This window comes from Aotus nancymaae, unplaced genomic scaffold (assembly GCF_030222135.1).
Source record: "Aotus nancymaae isolate 86718 unplaced genomic scaffold, 86718_ANA_hifiasm-v0.15.2.pri h1tg000006l, whole genome shotgun sequence".
NCBI classification, from domain to species: Eukaryota; Metazoa; Chordata; class Mammalia; order Primates; family Aotidae; genus Aotus; species Aotus nancymaae.
In genome coordinates, this window is record NW_026988417.1 from 11,823,282 (window position 1) to 11,843,339 (window position 20,058).

At 42.0% G+C, this 20,058-nt stretch overlaps 1 protein-coding gene across 5 annotated transcripts in view; it reads left to right on the forward strand.

Moving 5' to 3' along the window:
* Positions 1 to 18,687, forward strand: part of CLNK (cytokine dependent hematopoietic cell linker) — a 199,433-nt gene extending 180,746 nt beyond the window's left edge. For 4 of the 5 annotated variants that reach the window (XM_064365714.1, XM_064365712.1, XM_064365700.1 and 1 more), the window contains exons 18-19: positions 1,602 to 1,757; positions 13,255 to 18,687. In XM_064365714.1, coding sequence (XP_064221784.1) covers positions 1,602 to 1,757; positions 13,255 to 13,401 — 303 coding nt within the window. In that variant the 3' untranslated portion in view covers positions 13,402 to 18,687. Of the gene's footprint in view, positions 1 to 1,601; positions 1,758 to 10,011; positions 10,236 to 13,254 lie in introns of all 5 variants that reach the window. The other variant, XR_010338534.1, reaches the window with a different exon arrangement.
* The last annotated feature ends 1,371 nt before the right edge of the window (positions 18,688 to 20,058 follow it).

Here is a 20,058-nt window from a genome sequence, read left to right on the forward strand (position 1 = left end):
GTATCATTCTGAATTATTCCCTGGAGTATAAAAATTATTTCTAATCAATATCCTGTTCTCAGCTCTTGGACCATTTGACACTGTTGACCTACTTTTGGAAACTGTCAATCTCCACGTCTTGACTTCTGTCACTCTGAATCTCCTGGTCTTCCTTCATCTTTCAGATATTTCCAGGTCTTTTCTGTCTCCGCTTTTTTGCCCTGTACTTGCCTTCACCTCAACTTAGGCTACAATACCTCCTCCCATACAGGATCTCTCCACTCAGTTTCATATCCATGACTTAGAAGCCCCAAGTCTCTTTCAGGAACCCTAATCTTGCATAGACATCTTTCCACACAGAATTCCAATTTATTAGGTAAGAGCTTCTTCTGCTCAAAACCTGCAGTGGCTCTCACTGTCTCTAGAATAATACCCAAGCATCAGGCAGAAGAGGAAATATGTGAACATCAGAGATGAATATATCAAGAAGGGGCCGGGGGAAGGGCTTCTCCACGCAGAAGAAGTAGCACATGTGGCATGGTTTGTGATCCTACACAAATCTCATCTTGAATTGTGATCTCCATAATTGCCGTGTGTCTAGGGAGAGACCTGGTGGGAGTGACTGGATCATGGGGGCAGTTTTCCCCATGCTATTCTAGTGAGTGAGTTCTCATGGGATCTAATGGTTTTATAAGGGGCTTTTCTCCCTTCACTCCTCACTCTACTCTCCTGCTGCCATGTGAGAAGGTCCAAATTTGCTTCCCCTTTGCCTTCCACGTGATTGTAAGTTTCCTGAGGCCTCCCCAGCCATATGGAACTGTGAGTCAATTAAACCTCTTTCCTTTATAAATTATCCAGTCTCAGATATTTCTTTATAGCAATGTGAAAACAGACGAATACATCATGCAAAATCTGGGAGCCCCAAATCAGATGGTGCCTTTGGGAAATGGTGGCTTGGCTGGAGCCAGGAGCCAGGAGCAGGAGCTGCAGGAGCAATGAGAGATCAAACTGCAAGATAGGCTGGTCATGCTAAGTTCATGGGCACTATGCCCAGGTCAGTAGGAGATAATGAAAGATTTTTTTGTTTTCTCTTTTTTTTTTTTTTTTTTTAACCAGAGTCCCACTCTGTCCCCTAGGCTAAAGTGCAGGGCCGCAATCTTGGCTCACTGCAATCTCTGCCTCCTGGGTTCAAGTGACCCTTCTACCTCAGCCTAATGAGTAGCTGGGATTACAGGAGCCCGCTACCACGCCCTGCTAAATTTTGTATTTTTAATAGAGATGGGGATTTTCCGTGTTGGCCAGGCTGGTCTCGAACTCCTGACCTCAGGTGATCCACCTGCCTTGGCCTCCCAAAGTGCTGGCATTACAGGCGTGAGCCACCACCCCCTAGTCTTGATGAAAGATTTTCAAGAAGAGAGTGTCAAGATCTAACTGCTACGTATCTCAGAAAATGACAAGAACCCTTAGACATGCAGACACTCAGTAAAAACTTACTGAATTGTGGTTTACCGAAAACTAAATCCATCTGGGAATCTCATGCATGCAAACATCATTGTTGCCACTATTACAAGGGCAGAATGCTGGCATGCCTGAAAAGATGACTGGTACTCTTTCTGCTTCAGGATGGTACTTTCTTGGTCCGAGATTGTTCCACAAAATCCAAGGAAGAGCCCTATGTTTTGGTTGTGTTTAACGGGAACAAAGTCTACAATGTAAAAATCCGCTTCCTGGAGAGGAATCAGCAGTTTGCCCTGGGGACAGGACTCAGAGGAGACGAGGTGAGTATAACTTAACTGCCTTCCTGTTCCAGGCTAAGTGCAAGAAATAAAGGAAGAGTTTGGGAGATGTTGCCCTGGAGGAGGGGATGTAGGCTGACCTCCCCTCCCCTTCCACAAATATCTCATATGTCTTACACTTTGGCCCACCAGGCCAGCGGGCCAGTTCTGACCATTTCATGCACCTCATCCCCTGCTTTGCCTGTTAAAGAAACCCATTCTTTAAGACACATCTAAACTCTGCCTCCCGGGAAGCCTTCAGGGGAGCATATACTAATGCCAGATTCCTTTTCCTCCTCAGCACTGAACTGCCCACTGCAGACATTTCTGATGTCTGTCAGAATTCCTTATCTATGGATTTGTGTCCCCAAAATAAATGTGAACTCAGACACAGTGTTTGGGCTATGTTGAGCATGGCTGTTCTCAGTACACATCTGCTGGTGGGGGGCGAAAGAATGAATCAAGTAAAATATTTGTGAGTAACTTATAAATCAATCCACAAGAAAGGGGAAATTTTCATTAAAAAGTGTATATGCCAGGCCTAGTCTATCTGCATTTTTTTTTTTTCTTTTGAGACAGGGTCGCACTCTATCACCCAGGCTGGAGTGCAGTGGCACAATCTCGGCTCACTGCAACCTTCTCCTCCCAGGTTCAAGTGATTCTCTTGCCTCAGCCTCTGAGTAGCCAGAATTACAGGCATGCACCACCACACCTGGCTAATTTTTGTATTTTTTTTAGTAGACATGGGGTTTCACCATGTTGGTCAGGCTGGTCTTGAACTCCTGACCTCAGATGATCCGCCTGCCTCGGCCTCCCAAAGTGCTGGGATTACAGGCATGAACCACTGTGCCTGGCTAGCATTACTTGTTTTGATCCTCAACAACTCTTTGATGTCATGATTTTTCCTATCTCAGATGTAGGAAAATTGAGGCTTGGAAAATTAAATAAATGACCAAAGACACACAGGCGGTGACGGGAGTGGGAAGGAGAGGCTGCTCTTGCAACTCTTCTGTTGATAAAGGAAGGGGTAAAGGAAAGAAGGAATGAAGTGAGTTACGAGTCACCATATCTAAGGATGCAAGCTCAGGCAGTGACTTAACGTCTCTGGGCTTTATTTTCCTCAAACGTATATGTTTTAAAGCCTAGACTTCAATAATTTAGTGATTCCCGTTTAACATCTCCAGGTCGCAGTTTTATCTGTGGGTGTGCGTAGTTACGGACGGAATCGTGTCTCTCTCACTCCAGAGAATCCACACATGGAAGTCCTAACCCCCAGTAGCCCAGAATGTGACTGTAATTGAAGATAGGGCCTTGAAAGAGGTCATAACCTCATGAAGGTCAGATGAGGTTATTGGAACGAGTCCTAATCCAACATGACTGATGTCCTTATGACAAGAGGAGATTAGGAAGCAGACACGCACACAGGGGGGTCCACATGAAGACACTGGGAAGAGACGACCATGTGCAAACCAAGGAGAGAGGCCGCGGGAGAAAGCAGCCTTCTAGCACCTTGATCTTGGGACTTCAGCCTTGAGAACTGCGAAGAAAGAAAGTTCTGTTGTTTAAGCCACCTCGTCTGTAGTGCTTAGTTATGGTAGCCTTGACAGACTAACACAGGATAAAACCAGAACTTTCACACTGATACCGACTGTTTTTCAGCAGATAAAAAAATAGGGCACATTATCAGGGCTGCCCACATGCTTCAGGTAGGCATGTGTGTGAAATCGATTCGCAAGCTGCATAAAGATTCCAGCTTAAATCCCGTGTCTGACTCTGACTCAGAGCACTCTTTTGAGACTCAGACAGGAGTAGTCAGCACCAGTGAGGCAACTATGGGGTCAGTTCACCATCCTTTGCTACAGCCCGGGAACACTGTGACATGAACAAGTGCATGAGTGAATCACTAGAGTAATACATAAATCTACCAGGCACAACCACATTAAGAAAGTGCTATGTTAACACGAAATTGAGAAGGGGCCAGTTCATCATTTTGTGAAGAGGACTGGCAAGTTAATAAATGTAAAACACTTAGAACAGTGCCTGGGACCTATCAAGCCCATGATAAATGTTAGTTATATTTTTATTACTATTACTGAGTCATTTATATAACTAGGATATAGTCCCCCGAGATACCTATGGTAATGGACTTTCAAGCTCAATGTCCCTTTATCCTTCTATATCTTCTCCCAGCTCATAGAATTTCTCATCTTTAGGAAAGCATTATATAATTCTTACTGATTTATTTTTTGAAATGGAGTCTTGCTTGCTCTTGTTGCCCAGGCTGGAGTGCAATGGCACGATCTCGACTCCTGGGTTCAAGCGATTCTCCTGCCTCAGCCTCCTGGGTTCAAGCGATTCTCCTGCCTCAGCCTCCTGAGTAGCTGGGATTACAGGTGTGCACCACCACACCCAGCTAATTTTATATTTTTAGTAGAGATGGGGTTTCTCCATGTTGGTAAGGCTGGTCTTGAACTCCCGACCTCGTGTGATCCACCCGCCCAGCCTCCCAGAGTGCTGGGATTACAAGGGTGAGCCACCACTCCCAGCTAGGAAATCATTATATAATTCTTAAATGCTTGGGTTTAAGGGTTTCTTTTCCTTAGATAATAGAGGATGTCGACGTGGTGTGCCTTTACATGTGCCAGGCCATTGGGCCAAATGCTGTTTAATTTGTTCTCACATGGAGTTCTTGAAAAAGCTCTGGAAAGGACATATTAATGAACCCCATTTACTAGCAAGGAAACTGAGACCTGAACATAGTTACAGCTTTTTCTTTTTCTGGAACATGCCCTACTTCGGTCTGCTAATAAAGAAGAAGTAGAGTGACTCTGTGATAATATCCTAATAGCTTAATCAGACTGTCAGCCGGTTCACTGCCTGTCTTGGCAAATAAGGAGCGTCTCCTATGGCAGGCCACAGATTAGACCCTCCGCCTCCAGATGAGCTGCTCTAATAATTGTCATCAAGGATCCCTTAGAGAACCTAATGTCTGTTTTAAGAAGCTCCTTTCTGCGTTCATCTGGAATTTTCTCCTCCTTTGCATTCCTTATTGTTTTTCCCACGTATGTGTCGAACATACATTTCCACAGGTGAAAGAATGAATCAATTAAAGCATTCATTAATAATACAAATATATATACACAAATCAAGCAATGAGAGAGAAATCCAAGGCAGAATCCTGAGTTTTGGTGGTTTTTTATATGCACTGAAACTATTCTGTGCAGTTAGCCATTAATAACTAATTTAATCTATTGAATCCTCATAGCCACCCTCTGAGTTAGGTGCTGTCAATATTTCGGTTTAACAAATGTGAAACTGAGACACAGAAATGCTAAGTATCTGGCCCAAAGTCACAGCTAGCAAATGAGAATGCTGGGATACAGCATATTTTGCAAAATACTGACTTCCGTTACCAGTTGAAGGTGTCCAGGTTCTTGGCATCTTGAACAAAGAACTGGGCAAAACAAACAAAGCAAGGAAAGAATGAAGCAACAAAAGCAGAGATTTACTGAAAATGAAAGTTCACTCCACAGGGTGGAATCGGGCCCAAGCCTAGGAGCTCAAGGGCCCCCTTACAGAATTATCTGCAGTTTAAATATCCTCTAGAGGTTTCCATTGGTTATTTGGTGTGCACCCTGTATAAATGTAGAGGATGAAGTAAAGTTACACAGTCATTTACTTGGTGTATGCCTTACGTACATGGAGAGGTTATTTCCTGTCATAGCTGATGGGTTTCCATTTGACTTGGTTCTAGAAAGTCCTTGGGTTCCCTTCTCATGCCTCGCTTCCACATACATGGCAAATACAAGCAATCCCTCACCTGTTTGAAAACATTTCAGGCTGAATCACCGTTAAGGAATAGTTAACACTTACTTGGAGTTTACTGTATGCTGGAGAGTAGGTAAAAAAATGACAGTTCACAGGTGGTTCTTCCTGCCTCCCCTCTGAGGGAGCTACACCCAGGTGTAAGAGGAAGACATCTGGATTTCACTCAACTCCTTCAAGCTTTTTACAGCCTGAGCCTTTTGTCTTGCTAAGAAAGAATCACACCTCTTTAAAACAAGATAAAGGCACTTTGCATAGCAAGGCTCTGCTAAACGCAAGCCAACAACTAGCTACCTTAGCCAGTGTTCAAATAAAGAAAGCATCTTCACCCAACTCAGCAGGAAAAACATAATAAGAAACAGCATCTTCAAGGATTATTTTAATTTCTTGTGGTTTTGTAGCTATCTTGCAACTTTTGAATTTAACCACACAGATGATGCAGCAATGCCTAACTCATAGGAGTTATTTTGAGTGTGACATGAGATGATGTAAATAGTGGCAGACTCATAGAGGCAGGTGCTTAATAAGTATCACTTCCCCAGAAACTTCACAGTTTAAAACAACAGAAATTTATTCTTTCACAGTGCTGCAGGCCAGAAGTCCAACATGATGGTATCAGCAGGGCCACGCTTCTTCCAGAGGCTCCAGGGGAGAATCACTCCTTGCCTCTTCCAGCTTTCCATGGCTGCCTGCAATCCTTGGCTTCCTTTAAGGCCCCATCACTCCAGTCTTTGCCTCTATGGTCACGTGACCTTCTCCTCTTCTCTGATCAAAATCTCCCACTGCTCCCATCATTTTTTTTTTTTTTTTTTTTTTTGAGATGGAGTCTCACTCTGTTGCCCAGGCTGGAGTGCAGTGGTGTGATCTTGGCTCACTGCAACCTCCACCTCCTGCGTTCAAGCGATTCTCCTGCCTGAGCCTCCTGAGTAGCTGGGACTACAGATGCCCACACCACTAATCCCAGCTAATTATTGTATTTTTCATACAGACGGAGTTTCACCAAAATGGCCAGGCTTGTCTCAAACTAATGACCTTGTGATCCACCCACCTCAGCCTCCCAAAGTGCTGGAATTACAGGGTTGAGCCACCAGGCCTGGCCACACTGCTCCTATCTTATGAAGAAACACATGATTGCTTTTAGGGCCTACTGAGATAACCTCAGATAAGCTCCCCTTCTCAAGATCCTTAACTGAATCCTGTATTATAGCATATAAAATAGTATTTACTCTTTTACAATGTAAGGACACATTCACAGATTCTGGGATTAGGACATAGACATAGTGGAGGGGGAATCATTCAGCACCCCCTGCTCATTTACTTATTTATTGTCTAAGCATTAATTGTATGCCTACAGTATGTTAGATTCAGCGTTGCATTCTGGGAACACAGAAAGAGTAATATCAAGTCCCTGCTATTCAGGGAAGGCCCTGTTCACCTGTGCTGATCTCTGTAGGCACCTAAGCAAGAATGAGATTGGTGGAACACTGGCCCTTCCCAGCCAAGGAGGCACCTGCCTTAAACAGCCTGCACTTTGGGAGGCCAAACTGCTGCCAAATGTCAACCCTGCATCTCAGTTGCTTGTTGTTGTTTTTGAGACAGAGTTTCACTCTTGTTGCCCAGGCTGGAGTACAATGGTGTGATCTCGGCTCACTGCAACCTCTACCTCCTGGGTTCAAGCAATTCTCCTGCCTCAGCCTCCTGTGTAGCTAGGATTATAGGCACGTGCCACCATGCCTGGCTAATTTTTTGTATTTTTAGTAGAGACAGGGTTTCTCCATGTTGGTCAGGCTGGTCTCAAACTCCCGGCCTCAGGTGATCCGCCCACCTCGGCTTCCCAAAGTGCTGGGATTACAGGTGTGAGCCACCACACCCAGCCTGCGTATCAGTTTTATAAGTCATGTTTGTCAACATTTCTGTGAAATCTCAGAGAAGGGAATAATTTCAATTTCCAGATCTTTCCTTTTTGTTCTGCAAATGTTTATAATTTTCTAAAAATCACCATATACATGATAAACTAAACTTTAAAGACTAGAAGACAGACAAATAATTAACCCGTGGGTTTTTTTTTCACACCTCCTGTCTTCTTCCTCCTCATCCTTTTTGCTTGGCATTTCCCTCTCTCTCTTTTCTCCCCCTTTCCTTCTTTCACTCTCATGTGTGCACCCGAACAGATTTATTTACTTTTCTGGCAAGGAAACGTTGTCCACAGTTCATATATAGAATAAACACAAAAGGTTTAAATGGATTTTAAGATCTAATATTAGCATAACATTTGTTGTCCCCCCGGAAAAGATGATTCAATATGCAAGAGCTTCATTATAATTTTTTTTTTTTTTTGAGATGGAGTCTCCCTTTGTTGCCCAGGCTGGAGTGCAGTGGCATGACCTCGGCTCACTGCAACCTCCGTCTCCCCAGTTCAAGTGATTCTCCTGCCTCAGCCTCCTGAGTAGCTGGGGCTACAGGCGCACACCACCACGCCCAGCTAATTTTTGTATTTTTGGTAGATACGGGGTTTCACCATGTTGGCCAGGATGGTCTCCATCTCCTGACCTCGTGATCCCCCTGTGTTGGCCGTCCAAAGTGCTGGAATTACAGGCATGAGCCACTGCTCCTGGCCAATTATAATCTTTTTTAAAAAGTCTCTTCAGGGTAATATTTCAGTTTTGACCCCATCATTAGAAACCAATAATAAGAAAAGACCAGGCCGAGCATGATGGCTCACGCCTGTAATCCCAGCACTTTAGGACGCTGAGGTGGGAGGATCACTTGAGGTCAGGAGTTTGAGACCAGCCTGGTCAACTTGGTGAAACCCCATCTCTACTAAAAACACAAAAAGTTAGCCAGGAGCCATGGCACGTGCCTGTTATCCCAGCTACTTGGGAGGCTGAGGCAGGAGAATTGCTTGAACCTAGGAAGTGGAGGATGCAATGAGCCAAGATTGTGTCACTGTACTCCAGCCTGTGCAACAGAGTGAGACTCCATCTTAAAAAAAAAAAAAAGGAAAGACCATGTGACTAATTTCACCTGTCTTGCTTCCTACTACCTGTTAAAATTACTATTTCATATGAAATGTCATCCATGTAGCAGATTATTAAAACAATTAATAGCAAATGTATTATTTCAGGACAATCTTAAAGAAAACAGGAATGAGAACAGGACAAAGAAATAATTCTCCTTCTGAAGACTGACACTAGGAAAGATTTCCTTTTAGCGATGTGGATTTAACCAAGTTTGTGAAAGAATTCTGCATGAAAAGTGTTTGTTGTCGTTAATAACTTTTCGTTTTATCAAGCATGAAGAAAGAAAAAGAAAACTTTGTGCTTGGTTTAAAATTGGAAATGAAATACAGAAAATTATTCTCTTCCTAAAGGCTTTCAGTAATGGTCTATAAACTTCTTAGTGATTTCATTGCTCTCCCATGATGTTCTTGGCAAATCCAGAAGGGAGGAGTTAATAGTAAGGACTGGCATTTACTGAGCACTCACTGTGTGTTACACTTTCTTTTCAGTGCTGTACTGTATATGCATCAATTCCATTCTCACAGTGAACCTCAAAGTCAGGTCCTATCATCACCATCACTGTTCACAGAATAACTGAGGCACAGAGAATGCAAGAAACATGTTGACAGTCACACTGCTAGTGGCTGGGAGAGCTGGGCTTTGAACTCAGACATTTAGGTTCCGCTGGGATTACCCTTACGTATTAGAAATTATTCTCCCCATTGGACAACAGGCAAAGTACCTTACCTTAGCATCAGGTAGAAACTCATATTTATTGTATACGTAATATGGGTGGTGCTATGGTCTGAACATTTGTATTCCTCCAGAATTCATGCATTGAAATCCCAAGCCCTAAGGTGAAGGTGTTAGGAAGTGGGGACTTTGGAAAGTGTTTATGTCTTGAAAGTGGACACCTCACAAATGGGATTAGTCCCCTTATAAAAGAGGACATTGCTCTTTTGACCATGTGAGGACACAGCATTAAGGCAAGAAAATGGGCTCATTAGACACTGAATCTTCCAGTGCCTTGATGTTGGACTCCCCAGGCTCTTGAACTGTGAGACATAAGTTTCTGCTGTTTCTAAGCTGCTAAGTTTACAGTGCTTTTTGTTGTTGTTTTTTGAGATGGAGTCTCTTCTCTGTCTCCTACGCTGGAGTGCAGTGGCGTGATCACGGCTCACTGCAACATCTGCCTCCCGGGCTCAAGTGATTCTCCTGTCTCAGTCTCCCAAGTAGCTGGGATTACAGACACATGCCACCAAGGCTGGCTAATTTTTTATATTTTTGTTAGAGATGAGATTTCACCATGTTGGCCAGACTGGGCTCGAACTCCTGACCTTAAGGGATCTGTCTGCCTTGGCCTCCCAAAGAGTTGGGATTATATGTGTGAGCCACCGGGCCAGGCCTAGTTTTGTTTGTTTGTTTGCTTTTAGATGGAGTCTCACACTGTTGCCCAGGCTGGAATACAATGGCACTGCAACCTCCGAATACAATCTCAGCTCACTGCAACCTCCACCTTCGATGTTCAAGTGATTCTCCTGCCTCTGTGTTATAAGTAAAATTTTCAGTGCTGCAAAAGAAGTAGCATTTGAATATAAATTTCCTTGGCAAGGCAGTTTACTTGTATAGAAGGGTGCAGATCACAGATGGACCAATGGTGAGCACACAGTTGGACAGAGGGGAAGGGGTACTTATTCCTGATGGAGGTAGCCCCTACTGCTGTGTCGTTCCCCTATTATCTAGCGTTAGATCACACAGTCTAGTCTAATTCCAATTGCTGATTTTAAAGGGAGCAGGGGTACGAGCCAGAGTGGTGGGGTGGGTAGTTTGGCAGGAAGGACATTACAGGCAGGTCAGAGCAGGTAGCTAGGGGTCAAAGCAGGTGACTGGAGCAGTTGACAGGGATGAGTCAGGACGGAGCAGGGAACCAGGGGAGAAGATGTAAACTACTGATTAGAACTGGTGGAAAAGGTTGTTTACTGAAACTACAAGGAAGTTAAACTTTAAAATGGAGAATTAAAGAAAAAGAGAGCTGAACATACTGACATACCGATTCTTTGAAGAGAAACTTGGGGTTCACTACATCTAACGCTCAGCCTCCCGAGTAGCTGAGATTACAGGCACACACCACCACACCTGGCTAATTGTTTGTATTTTTAGTAGAGATGGGATTTCACTATGTTGGCCAGACTGGTCTCGAACTCCTGACCTCATGATATGCCCATCTTGGCCTCCCAAAGTGCTGGGATTGCCAGTGTGAGCCACCATGCCTTCCAGCCTAGTATCTTAACAGGCTGAACACACTAAGTCAGACTGACACATAGGTTATATCATTGGAAACTGCCACAGATCCAGTAAAAGGCTCAGAGGGACAAGGGACTTACAGAATGAACCAGGACTCTTTGGGTATAAAAAGAGAAACCCCAACTCAAATGAGCTCAGGTGGGAGAGGAGGAAATTGGTTGATCCATGTAACCAGAAAGGACAGAAATGGACTCGATCCAGGGACTAGTTAACATCAAGAAATTCCCACTCCGCATTTCTTTCCCCACATTTTTGTCCCTACTGTGGTGTCTATTTGCTCTTCAACCTCCCTCCACCCCCATGATGGTAGGAAGGAGGAGATGACCCTGGAAGTCACAGGTTTTTAGCTTTTTAACTCCTTTTTATTCAGTGTGCTTCTAACAAAAAAGAATGTTCCCTCCCAACAGCCCCGAGGGAAGCCACTGAGTGATCTGGTGAGATTGTTAAACTCAATTGACAATTTTCACAGCACATATCCCCAAATGAAATTATCTGTTTGCATAGGAAATTGTTTTCTGCATGCTTCCAACAGAATGTCATCTCTGTGAGGTCCTAACTGGTCAATCTCATTCCCTGTTGGCTATTCCTGAGGCCTTCCAACATTTCTGCACCTAGGATGCCCTGGGCAGAGGAAGGAGTAGACAAAACCAAATCAGAGGCAGAGTAGCCCCCACGGCGGCTCCGTTTCTTCAGGCTATGTCATCTCTACCTTGGTTTGTTGGAACATCAGAGGTCACGAGCTATAGGCAAAGTTGAATAATAAAAAGAAGTATCCAGAAACGTGAGGCTTCATTCCTGGTCTCGGCCTCCCTAACCAAGGGACTCTGAGTAAGTTAGTCCGCTTCTCTGAGCTGAAATTCCTTTAGCTCTTTAGAGAAAATAATTCCCTGTCCCTGTTCACCTCATAGGCTTGCTAAGGAGAATCCAAGGTGTCTTGAAACTGGGGAGGCAAGTTGAGCAAGCTCTTCCTGATTATCTCCCAATATTCTCCTTCAGGAACTCATCCAAACTCACCTAATCAGAATTACTGTATATGCAGAATGGACATTGGAGACTCAGAGAGGGAGAGAGTGAGAAGGGGGGTAAGGGATGAAAAAATCACCTGTTGGAACAATGTATATTATGACGGTGATGGGTATGCTGAAAGCTCAGACTTCGCCACTATACAATTCATCCACATAACCAAAAGCCACTTGTACCTCTAAAGCCACTGAAATTTTTTAAAAAATTACTGTATATGCTCAAGTCTTCCCAATACCTGTCCTTGTGCATGGCTCTGTACATTCTCCGCTTTTAATGTCTTTAATCCTTTCTGTCTGGAATGAACCATAACATAGCCCATTTCAAGTCTGTATCCTTGACAAAGCACTTCCCTATTTCCCTAAACCTGAAATACTCTTACTTTCCGTTAAATTGTCATAACACTTTATCTGTGTATCTAGAAACACTGAAATCTGCAGTCATCTCATTATTTCACAAGAAGTCCAAGGAGGGCAGCTAAATTGGCTAAGCAGCCCTGTGGTTGTCTCTGTTCTGTATTTGCTAGAATTCCTTAGACTTCATTACTGGAGGGCAAACTCACTGCAGGCATCACCTCCCAATTTAATACATTCATGCCTCAATCTTCTATATTTTTGCTGGTTAGAGCTAAGGTTGAGGTTTGGGAGGCAACAGAGATTCCAAGGCCTGATTGCTGTGTAATTAACCCATCTGAGTTGCTAGGATAGAAAGGTTGTGATAACAATAGAATGGAACTTAACCAATGTGATCTGATTCCAGAGAGGGAAAACTCCATGTGGAGGAAATTTAAAGAGCTGCCATAGGGTTCACTTTTGGTCCTCTTAATAACTTTTTTTTCCTCCCTTGTTATCATTCTTCTCACTCATCCTTCAAGCTTGCCCTATTCTTTTTAAAAAACTACTTCCAGCCGGGCGTGGTGGCTCACACCTCTAATCCCAGCACTTTGGGAAGCCAAGGCAGGTTGAACACCTGAGGTCAGGATTTGAGACCAGCCTGGCCAGCATGGCAAAACCCTGTCTCTACTAAAAATACAAAAATTAGCTGGGCGTGATGGCGCGTGCCTGTAATCCCAGCTACTCGGGAGGCTGAGGCAGGAGAATCACTTAAACCTGGGAGGTGGAGGTTGCAGTGAGCCAAGATCAGGCCACTGCACTCCAGCCTGGGTGACAGAGCAAAACAATGTCTCAGAAAACAAAACAAAACAAAAAGCATTTCCTGAAACATCTTTACCATACAAAAATTGTTACATGGTTTACCTCTTCCCCATGCAAAATGAAGCACCTTAGCTATACTTTAACCTGCAGAGGCAAAAGATACTTTAAAAATCATTAACTTTCTTTTCTGTGTTTCAGAAGTTTGATTCAGTGGAAGCCATCATCGAACACTTCAAGTATTTTCCCATTATACTAATTGATGGGAAAGATAAAACTGGGGCCCACAGGAAACAATGTTACCTGACTCAGCCACTCTCTCTCTCCAGACACTTCTCACCTCTGTAGCATGGTTTTTATGTTATCTTTGGTTTACTGGATTCAATGCTTCCATCGTTTTCATTGATTTCAAAAGATTATTTTCTGTGCCTTCCAAGGATGACTTTTTTGACTTTGTAGAAAAGAAAAACACTCTAGAACAGAAAGTGGAAAATCAATCACGATTTTAAAAGTTCAAACCACAGAGAAAATGTTTATTTTCAAACCACAGAGAAAATAAAAACATTCTAGTATCTGGCCACTGGAAAGTAAGTAAAAATAAATAAAAACTCAGGTTTTAAAAGTATCTTCTAAACTACAACAAAATTCTATAAACATAGCCATTATGCTCATGATACAGGCAAGCAGCAAAGGTGACCAGAAGCTATTGCTTAACTGTTTGCAGCTAGTGCAGAACAAGTCTATGGGAAATTCCCAAATCTATGCTCTTTACAGGACACTGTGCTGCCTTTATGTCAGCTGTTTGGCCTTACACGTCTGCAATGTGTGGATGATTTCTTACACTAAAGATGTTGGTTGCCAGGCGCGGTGGCTCACGCCTGTAATCCCAGCACTTTGGGAGGCCGAGGCGGGTGGATCACGAGGTCAAGAGATCGAGACCATCCTGGTCAACATGGTGAAACCCCGTCTCTACTAAAGGTACAAAAAATTAGCCGGGCGTGGTGGTGCACACCTGTAGTCCCAGCTACTCAGGAGGCTGAGGCAGGAGAATTGCCTGAACCTGGGAGGCAGAGGTTGCAGTGAGCCGAGATCGCGCCATTGCACTCCAGCCTGGGTAACAAGAGCGAAACTCCGTCTCAAAAAAACAAAAAACAAAAAAACATAGTAAAGCGCTCAGATTATATCCTCCTCTAGCCATCAGCCAAGCATGTGTCTGAGGGAAACTAAAAATTGTATTAACAATTCCAATTACGGACTTCCATTCAAAGACGAAGAAAAACTGTCCTCAAATTAATGCTAATTCTTGCAGTAACATTGCACATGTCATGATATTATTCCTGTGCAGGGCATGGTGGCTTATGCCTTAATTTAATAAAATTAAATTAAGAGGATTTAATTTTATTCTTGTTTTACAATAAAGATGAGGAAGCAGAGGCTTGAAGAAGCTATGGATCTTAATCAGTTATGAGAAGAGAGCCCCAGATTGTAATCTGCTTTGCCTGGCTCCATGCAAGCTCATCTTCCCAGGTGCATTCTCCACACTGTGGCATTTTACTATCAAGTTGAAAAGCGATAAAAGAGAGAAAGAAACAATTTGAAAATGCAGATTTACCACCGTAAATAAACTCTTCTCCTGGTAATAGGCTTTTTAAAAACTATATATATATATATACTGTTGAAAATAACAGTATATCATGATGCCAAATGGTAGCAAAGCTTACACGGGAAATTCATAGAGTATTATATAATTGTAGCGTTAATGCAGAAAGAAAACTGAAAAGAATTAAAAGTCAATAGAATCAGATGAAAACAGTACCAACAATGCTGAGGATCGTCTCTTCTGTAAGACAGCAGACGATGAGCTCTCGGAAAAGCTCTTAGCATCTACCCACCGTCCAAACACCTGCTCAGGTGCTCTTCCTTCACAAGGTAAATGTGAAGTGATGCCTGTAAGTTACATCTGGAGCATTTAATGAAGACGCTCTTTGTAAAGCTGGCATTTTTGAGACCTAACTGAGCCTATTAGAGTGTGCCTGAAGAAGATTACATATGAACCAAGAGATAAGAGTGTTTACATTGGAGCTTGGATACTAGGGAACTCACTGGTCTGGCCAGAGCTAAAAGCTATATGGTTGCTGGTCATTCTCTACTGGAATTCAACAAGCCAGGGACAGTATGGAAACAAGGACTCTACAGAAGGGCTCCAGGCTCATGTCAAGAAAGAATGTGACCCTCATCCTACAAAGCTATTGGGAGATGACTGATAACTCCAACTCACTGACTCATTGAGGCCATACCATTCAATGCTGTGTTCTCAAGAAATGTCTATGAGTCCTCTCAACCACTGCTGTTGGTAAAATAGGTGAATGTCAGGTGGAGGTTAGCATTTGATGAGGTATATATTTGAAATAATGTATTATCACCTCTTATCTTTATCACCTTATATCATACATACATGATATAATTCCAAAAAGAAAAAGAAGTAGAAATTAAGTAGCCTTAAGATGACAGCAAGAATGAGGGGAAAAGAAAGAAAAAAAAAGAAATTAAACATCTTGTAATAAAAAGCCCACAATATTTTTATCTATTTGAACATTTCTGTAAAAAATATAAAATTGAAAATATTGACATGGGTTGCTTCAGATGATTGGGATTTGAGGGACTGCGTTAGTCGTGTTTTCTAGAACTCAGACACCAAGACAGAGTTCGAAGTGCAAACACTGATTGGAGGTTAATGTTTGAGAAAGATCAAAGGGAGAAGAAACAGAAGTATGGGTATGGGGTGGGCTTTCAGGCTACCACCTGTGAGAGGGAAGAGGGGAGGTGGGGGAGTGAGTAGAAAAAGCATGAGATTGAGATACAGTTCTGGAGTGTCTTGTCCAGCTCATGGTGAGGCCCAAAGCAAAGTCTTCCATAGAGAAGAGAGTGTCGTGGTGGGCAGAAATGTCCAGGTCTCAGTGCCCCACGATGCTAAGTCATGGTCTGGGGCTATCCTGGAAAAAAAAAAAAAAAAAAAAAAGACCTGCAAATGCCATGGCAGATCCAGAAGGCACGGCTGGATTCTGGCCACTAACTTTCTGGCCAGGAAGTTCTTTCAGCGGAGTCCCAAGTGACCCACCTCTGGCCTGCCACAGCGACATTCTGAATTCACTGTTTTCAGTGTTGATCATAGTAAGGACAATCACATTTACATTTTGCTTGTAATGGATGATTAAATAATAAGGGTATATAAATCTGATTGTATTTGTTTCTTTCAACACTTCTGTAAAGAAGATAGGGTAGCTATTTCTAAGCATTTTACAATTGAGGAAATTGTACTTCATTGGCCAAAATCTCACAGTGACATAGTTGTGACTAGAACCAAGGTCTTCATACACAATTATACTATTCACAGTCTACCTGCTTTATTAAATCTGTAATTGAATATTCAATGATTTGGCTTTGACATGCCCAAATTCCAGTGTTTTAATCCCTTTTTAACCATTACCTTATGTTTAGTTTAAAAGTATTACTTGATACCTGGTTTCAACAGAGTAAGAGAATTTTAGTTTCATACTGTTACAATGTTTATGCATTCCAGATATTTTTTGGACTAAATAATTCCCATTCTGGAGAAACGTGCATAGCCTCATCATTTGTCACGTATTGTGTTAGCACCTTTGTGTATTGCATGTGTATTCATTACTAGGCACTGTTGTAGATGTTGAAAATAGAGCAGTAAATAAAAGAGACAGATGACAAATAAATATACAAAAAAAAATAAGATAATTTAGGTTGGTTTCCCATTACTTGATTGGATTTCTATTTTAACACTTATCTCTGAGTGCTTGTGGGGTGAGGCCAATATTAAATATTTTCATGAAGCTCCCTTGAGATAGTTTTGAAAAGTCCTGAGTCAGAAAATTTAAAATTTTCCCAAATTTATGTGGGGGGTATGTGTGTGTGCACATGCATGTGTGCATGTGTGTATGTGTGCATGCATGGGTGTGTTTGAGTAACTGCATCATAGCTGTAATCAGTTAAATCTCCTTTTCTAATTACTGTGGAGGAATCAAATGAACTCCATTGTCGAATGTAGCCACTTGTCATGTATGTGTGTACACATATACAAGTTCTTATGAGATAGCCTACATTGTATAATATTAGCATTATATTTGTATATCTTTCTTTATTCTGAGCAATATTTGTTCTAGCTAAGCACATTTACATTCATAATTTATAGCCATGCTAATTTAAATAAAAGCAAATATGTAATTAAATGTTATAATTTTGTCTGTATCTGAGTATTGAAGAAAGAAATTCAAAACATAGCTTCATTTTGTTTCATGCCCTATTGCCCCTAAAGCCCTTTTGAAATTATATTTAGGGCAAATTTAGGATAAAATTTCTAGAACAATTATTGATGTATGAGCATTATGCTAGACTTTGGAGGTGAAGGTGAAAAAGACACGATCCCTGTGATTGAGAGCTCGGAGCCTGGCAGGCAAGATACACATGTAATAACCATCTTAACATGTGTGAGTTAATCTCTCATTGTGGTTTCGATTTGCTTTTTCCCAATGATTAGTGAAATTGAGCACCTTTTCATATGCCTGTTGGCCGGTATCAAAAAACAAAAGATAACAAGTGTTGGCAAGGCTGTAGACCAATGGAAACCCTGTGCATTGCTGGTGGGAATGCCAAGTAGTGCAGCCACTGTGGAAAACAGTACAGAGTTTCCTTAAAAAATTGAAAATGGAACTGTGATATTCAGCAATCCGACTTCTGGGTATGTATCCAAAAGAAATCAAATCAGGATTTTGAAAAGATATCTGCACACCCATATTCACTGGAGTATTTTTCACAATTATTCCAAGATATGGAAACAACCTAAATGTCCATAAAAAGTGAATGAATAGGTGGGGCACAGTGGCTCATGCCTGTAATCCTAGCACTGTGGGAGGCTGAGGTGGTCAGATCACTTAAAGTCAGGAGTTTGAAACCAGTCTGACCAACATGGTGAAACTCCATCTCTACTAAAAATATAAAAAAATTAGCTGGGCTTGATGGTGGGTGCCTGTAATCCCAGCTACTCAGGAGGCTGAGGTGGGAAAATGACTTGAACCTGGGAAGCGGAGGTTGCAGTGGGCCAAGATTGTGTCACTGCATTCCAGGCTGGGTGACAGAGCAAGACTCTGTCTCAATAAAATAAAATAAAATAAAATAATGAATGAAGAAAATGTGTTATACACATACAATGGAGTATTATTCAGCCTCAAAAAAGGAGGAAATCCTGCCACATATGACAAGGTGGATGAATCTGGAGGACATTATGCTAAATGACATAGCCAGGCACAGAATGACAAATACTGCATGACTCCACTTATATGAGGCATCTCAAATAAACTCATAGGAACAGAGAATAGAATAGTTGTCACCAGAAGCTGTGGTGAGAGGGAAATGAAGGGTTGTTGTTCAATGGATATAAAATTTTAGTTACACTAGGTTAATAGGTACTAGAGATCTGCTGTATAGCATTGTGCCTGTGGTCAACAATAATGTTATCTACTTAAAATTTTGTTAAGAAGGTAGACATCATGTTAAGCTTGTTAAGTGTTTTTACCACCAAAAAGGAGATGGGGCAGGAGGAAATGTTTGGAGGTGACAGATGTGCTTATTACCTTGATGGTGATGATGGTGTTGTGAGTGTACATATATCTCCTAACTCATTAAATTGTATACATTAACTATGTCCGTTTTTTATTATATCAATTATACCTCAATGAAGCTGTGTTTTTTTTTTAAGCAAAAGATAACACATGTTAACAAGATCATGTAATGCAAAATAATAGATTTGGAAATTCTTTCCCTTGTACCACCACTGCATTTGTCGGCAGAAATGAGATGTGTGGGGAGGGATGTAGTTGGGAAAATTTCCCAGAGAAGATGTTCAGGAAGAGACTTGAAGGGTGTGCCCAGAATGCAGGCTTTAGAATGAGCTTGTCCAACCCTCAGCCCATGGGCCACGTGCAACCCAGGATGGCTTTGAGTGTGGCTCAATATAAATTTGTAAACTTTCTTAAAACATTATGAGATTTTTTTTTTTTTTGCAACCTTTTTTAAAGCTCATCAGCTATTGTTTGTGTTAGTGTATTTTATGTGTGGCCCAACAAGACTCTTCCAGTGTGGCCCAGATTCAATAATGGGCTACGTGCTTGTACTCCTAAACCAGGGGTGTTCAAATGAACACACTGTTCAACTTGTACTCCTGTTTTAGGGGCACTATTCTAGGCCATGGGGAATAAAGCAGAGACTACCGATTTGAAGGGAAGTGGATACAATAGAGGCAGCATCTGTAGAGAAAGGAGAGATAATGTATTAAGTGGTTCTGGGTAAACTGGCTCATCATCCAGAAAAAAATACAATTATGTCTCTACCTCAAATCATATACAAAAATATATTTTACATGAATCAAATACTTAAGATCGAAAAGCAATCTTTAAATTGAGTCTTACATCTTTGTCTAATAATTTTTAAGACTTTGAGACAGGGAAAGAGTTCTTAAAACAAAAAAAAATCATCAAGGGAAATATTGATAGATTCATCACACCAAAATTTATAATGTTTACAAAAGTTAAACAAAGTCAAAAGACAATTAACCTAATATAATAAGCAAAGGTTGTAAACACACACACAGGAAAAGCTGGATACCCACTCCTGTAAGTTAAGAAAATTAGTAACAATTAAGTACAATTAAGAAGATTAATAGGCAGGGCACAGTGGCTCATGCCTGTAATCCCAGCATTTTGGGAGGTTGAGATGGGCAGATCATGAGGTCAGGAGATCAAGACCATCTTGACCACATGGTGAAACCTCGTCTCTACTAAAAATACAAAAATTAGCTGGGCATGGTGGCATGCCCCTGTAGTCTCAGCTACTCAGGAGGTTGTGGCAGGAGAATTGCTTGAACTGGGGAGGCAGTGGCTGCACTCCAGCCTAAGCGACAGAGTGAGACTTTGTCTCAAA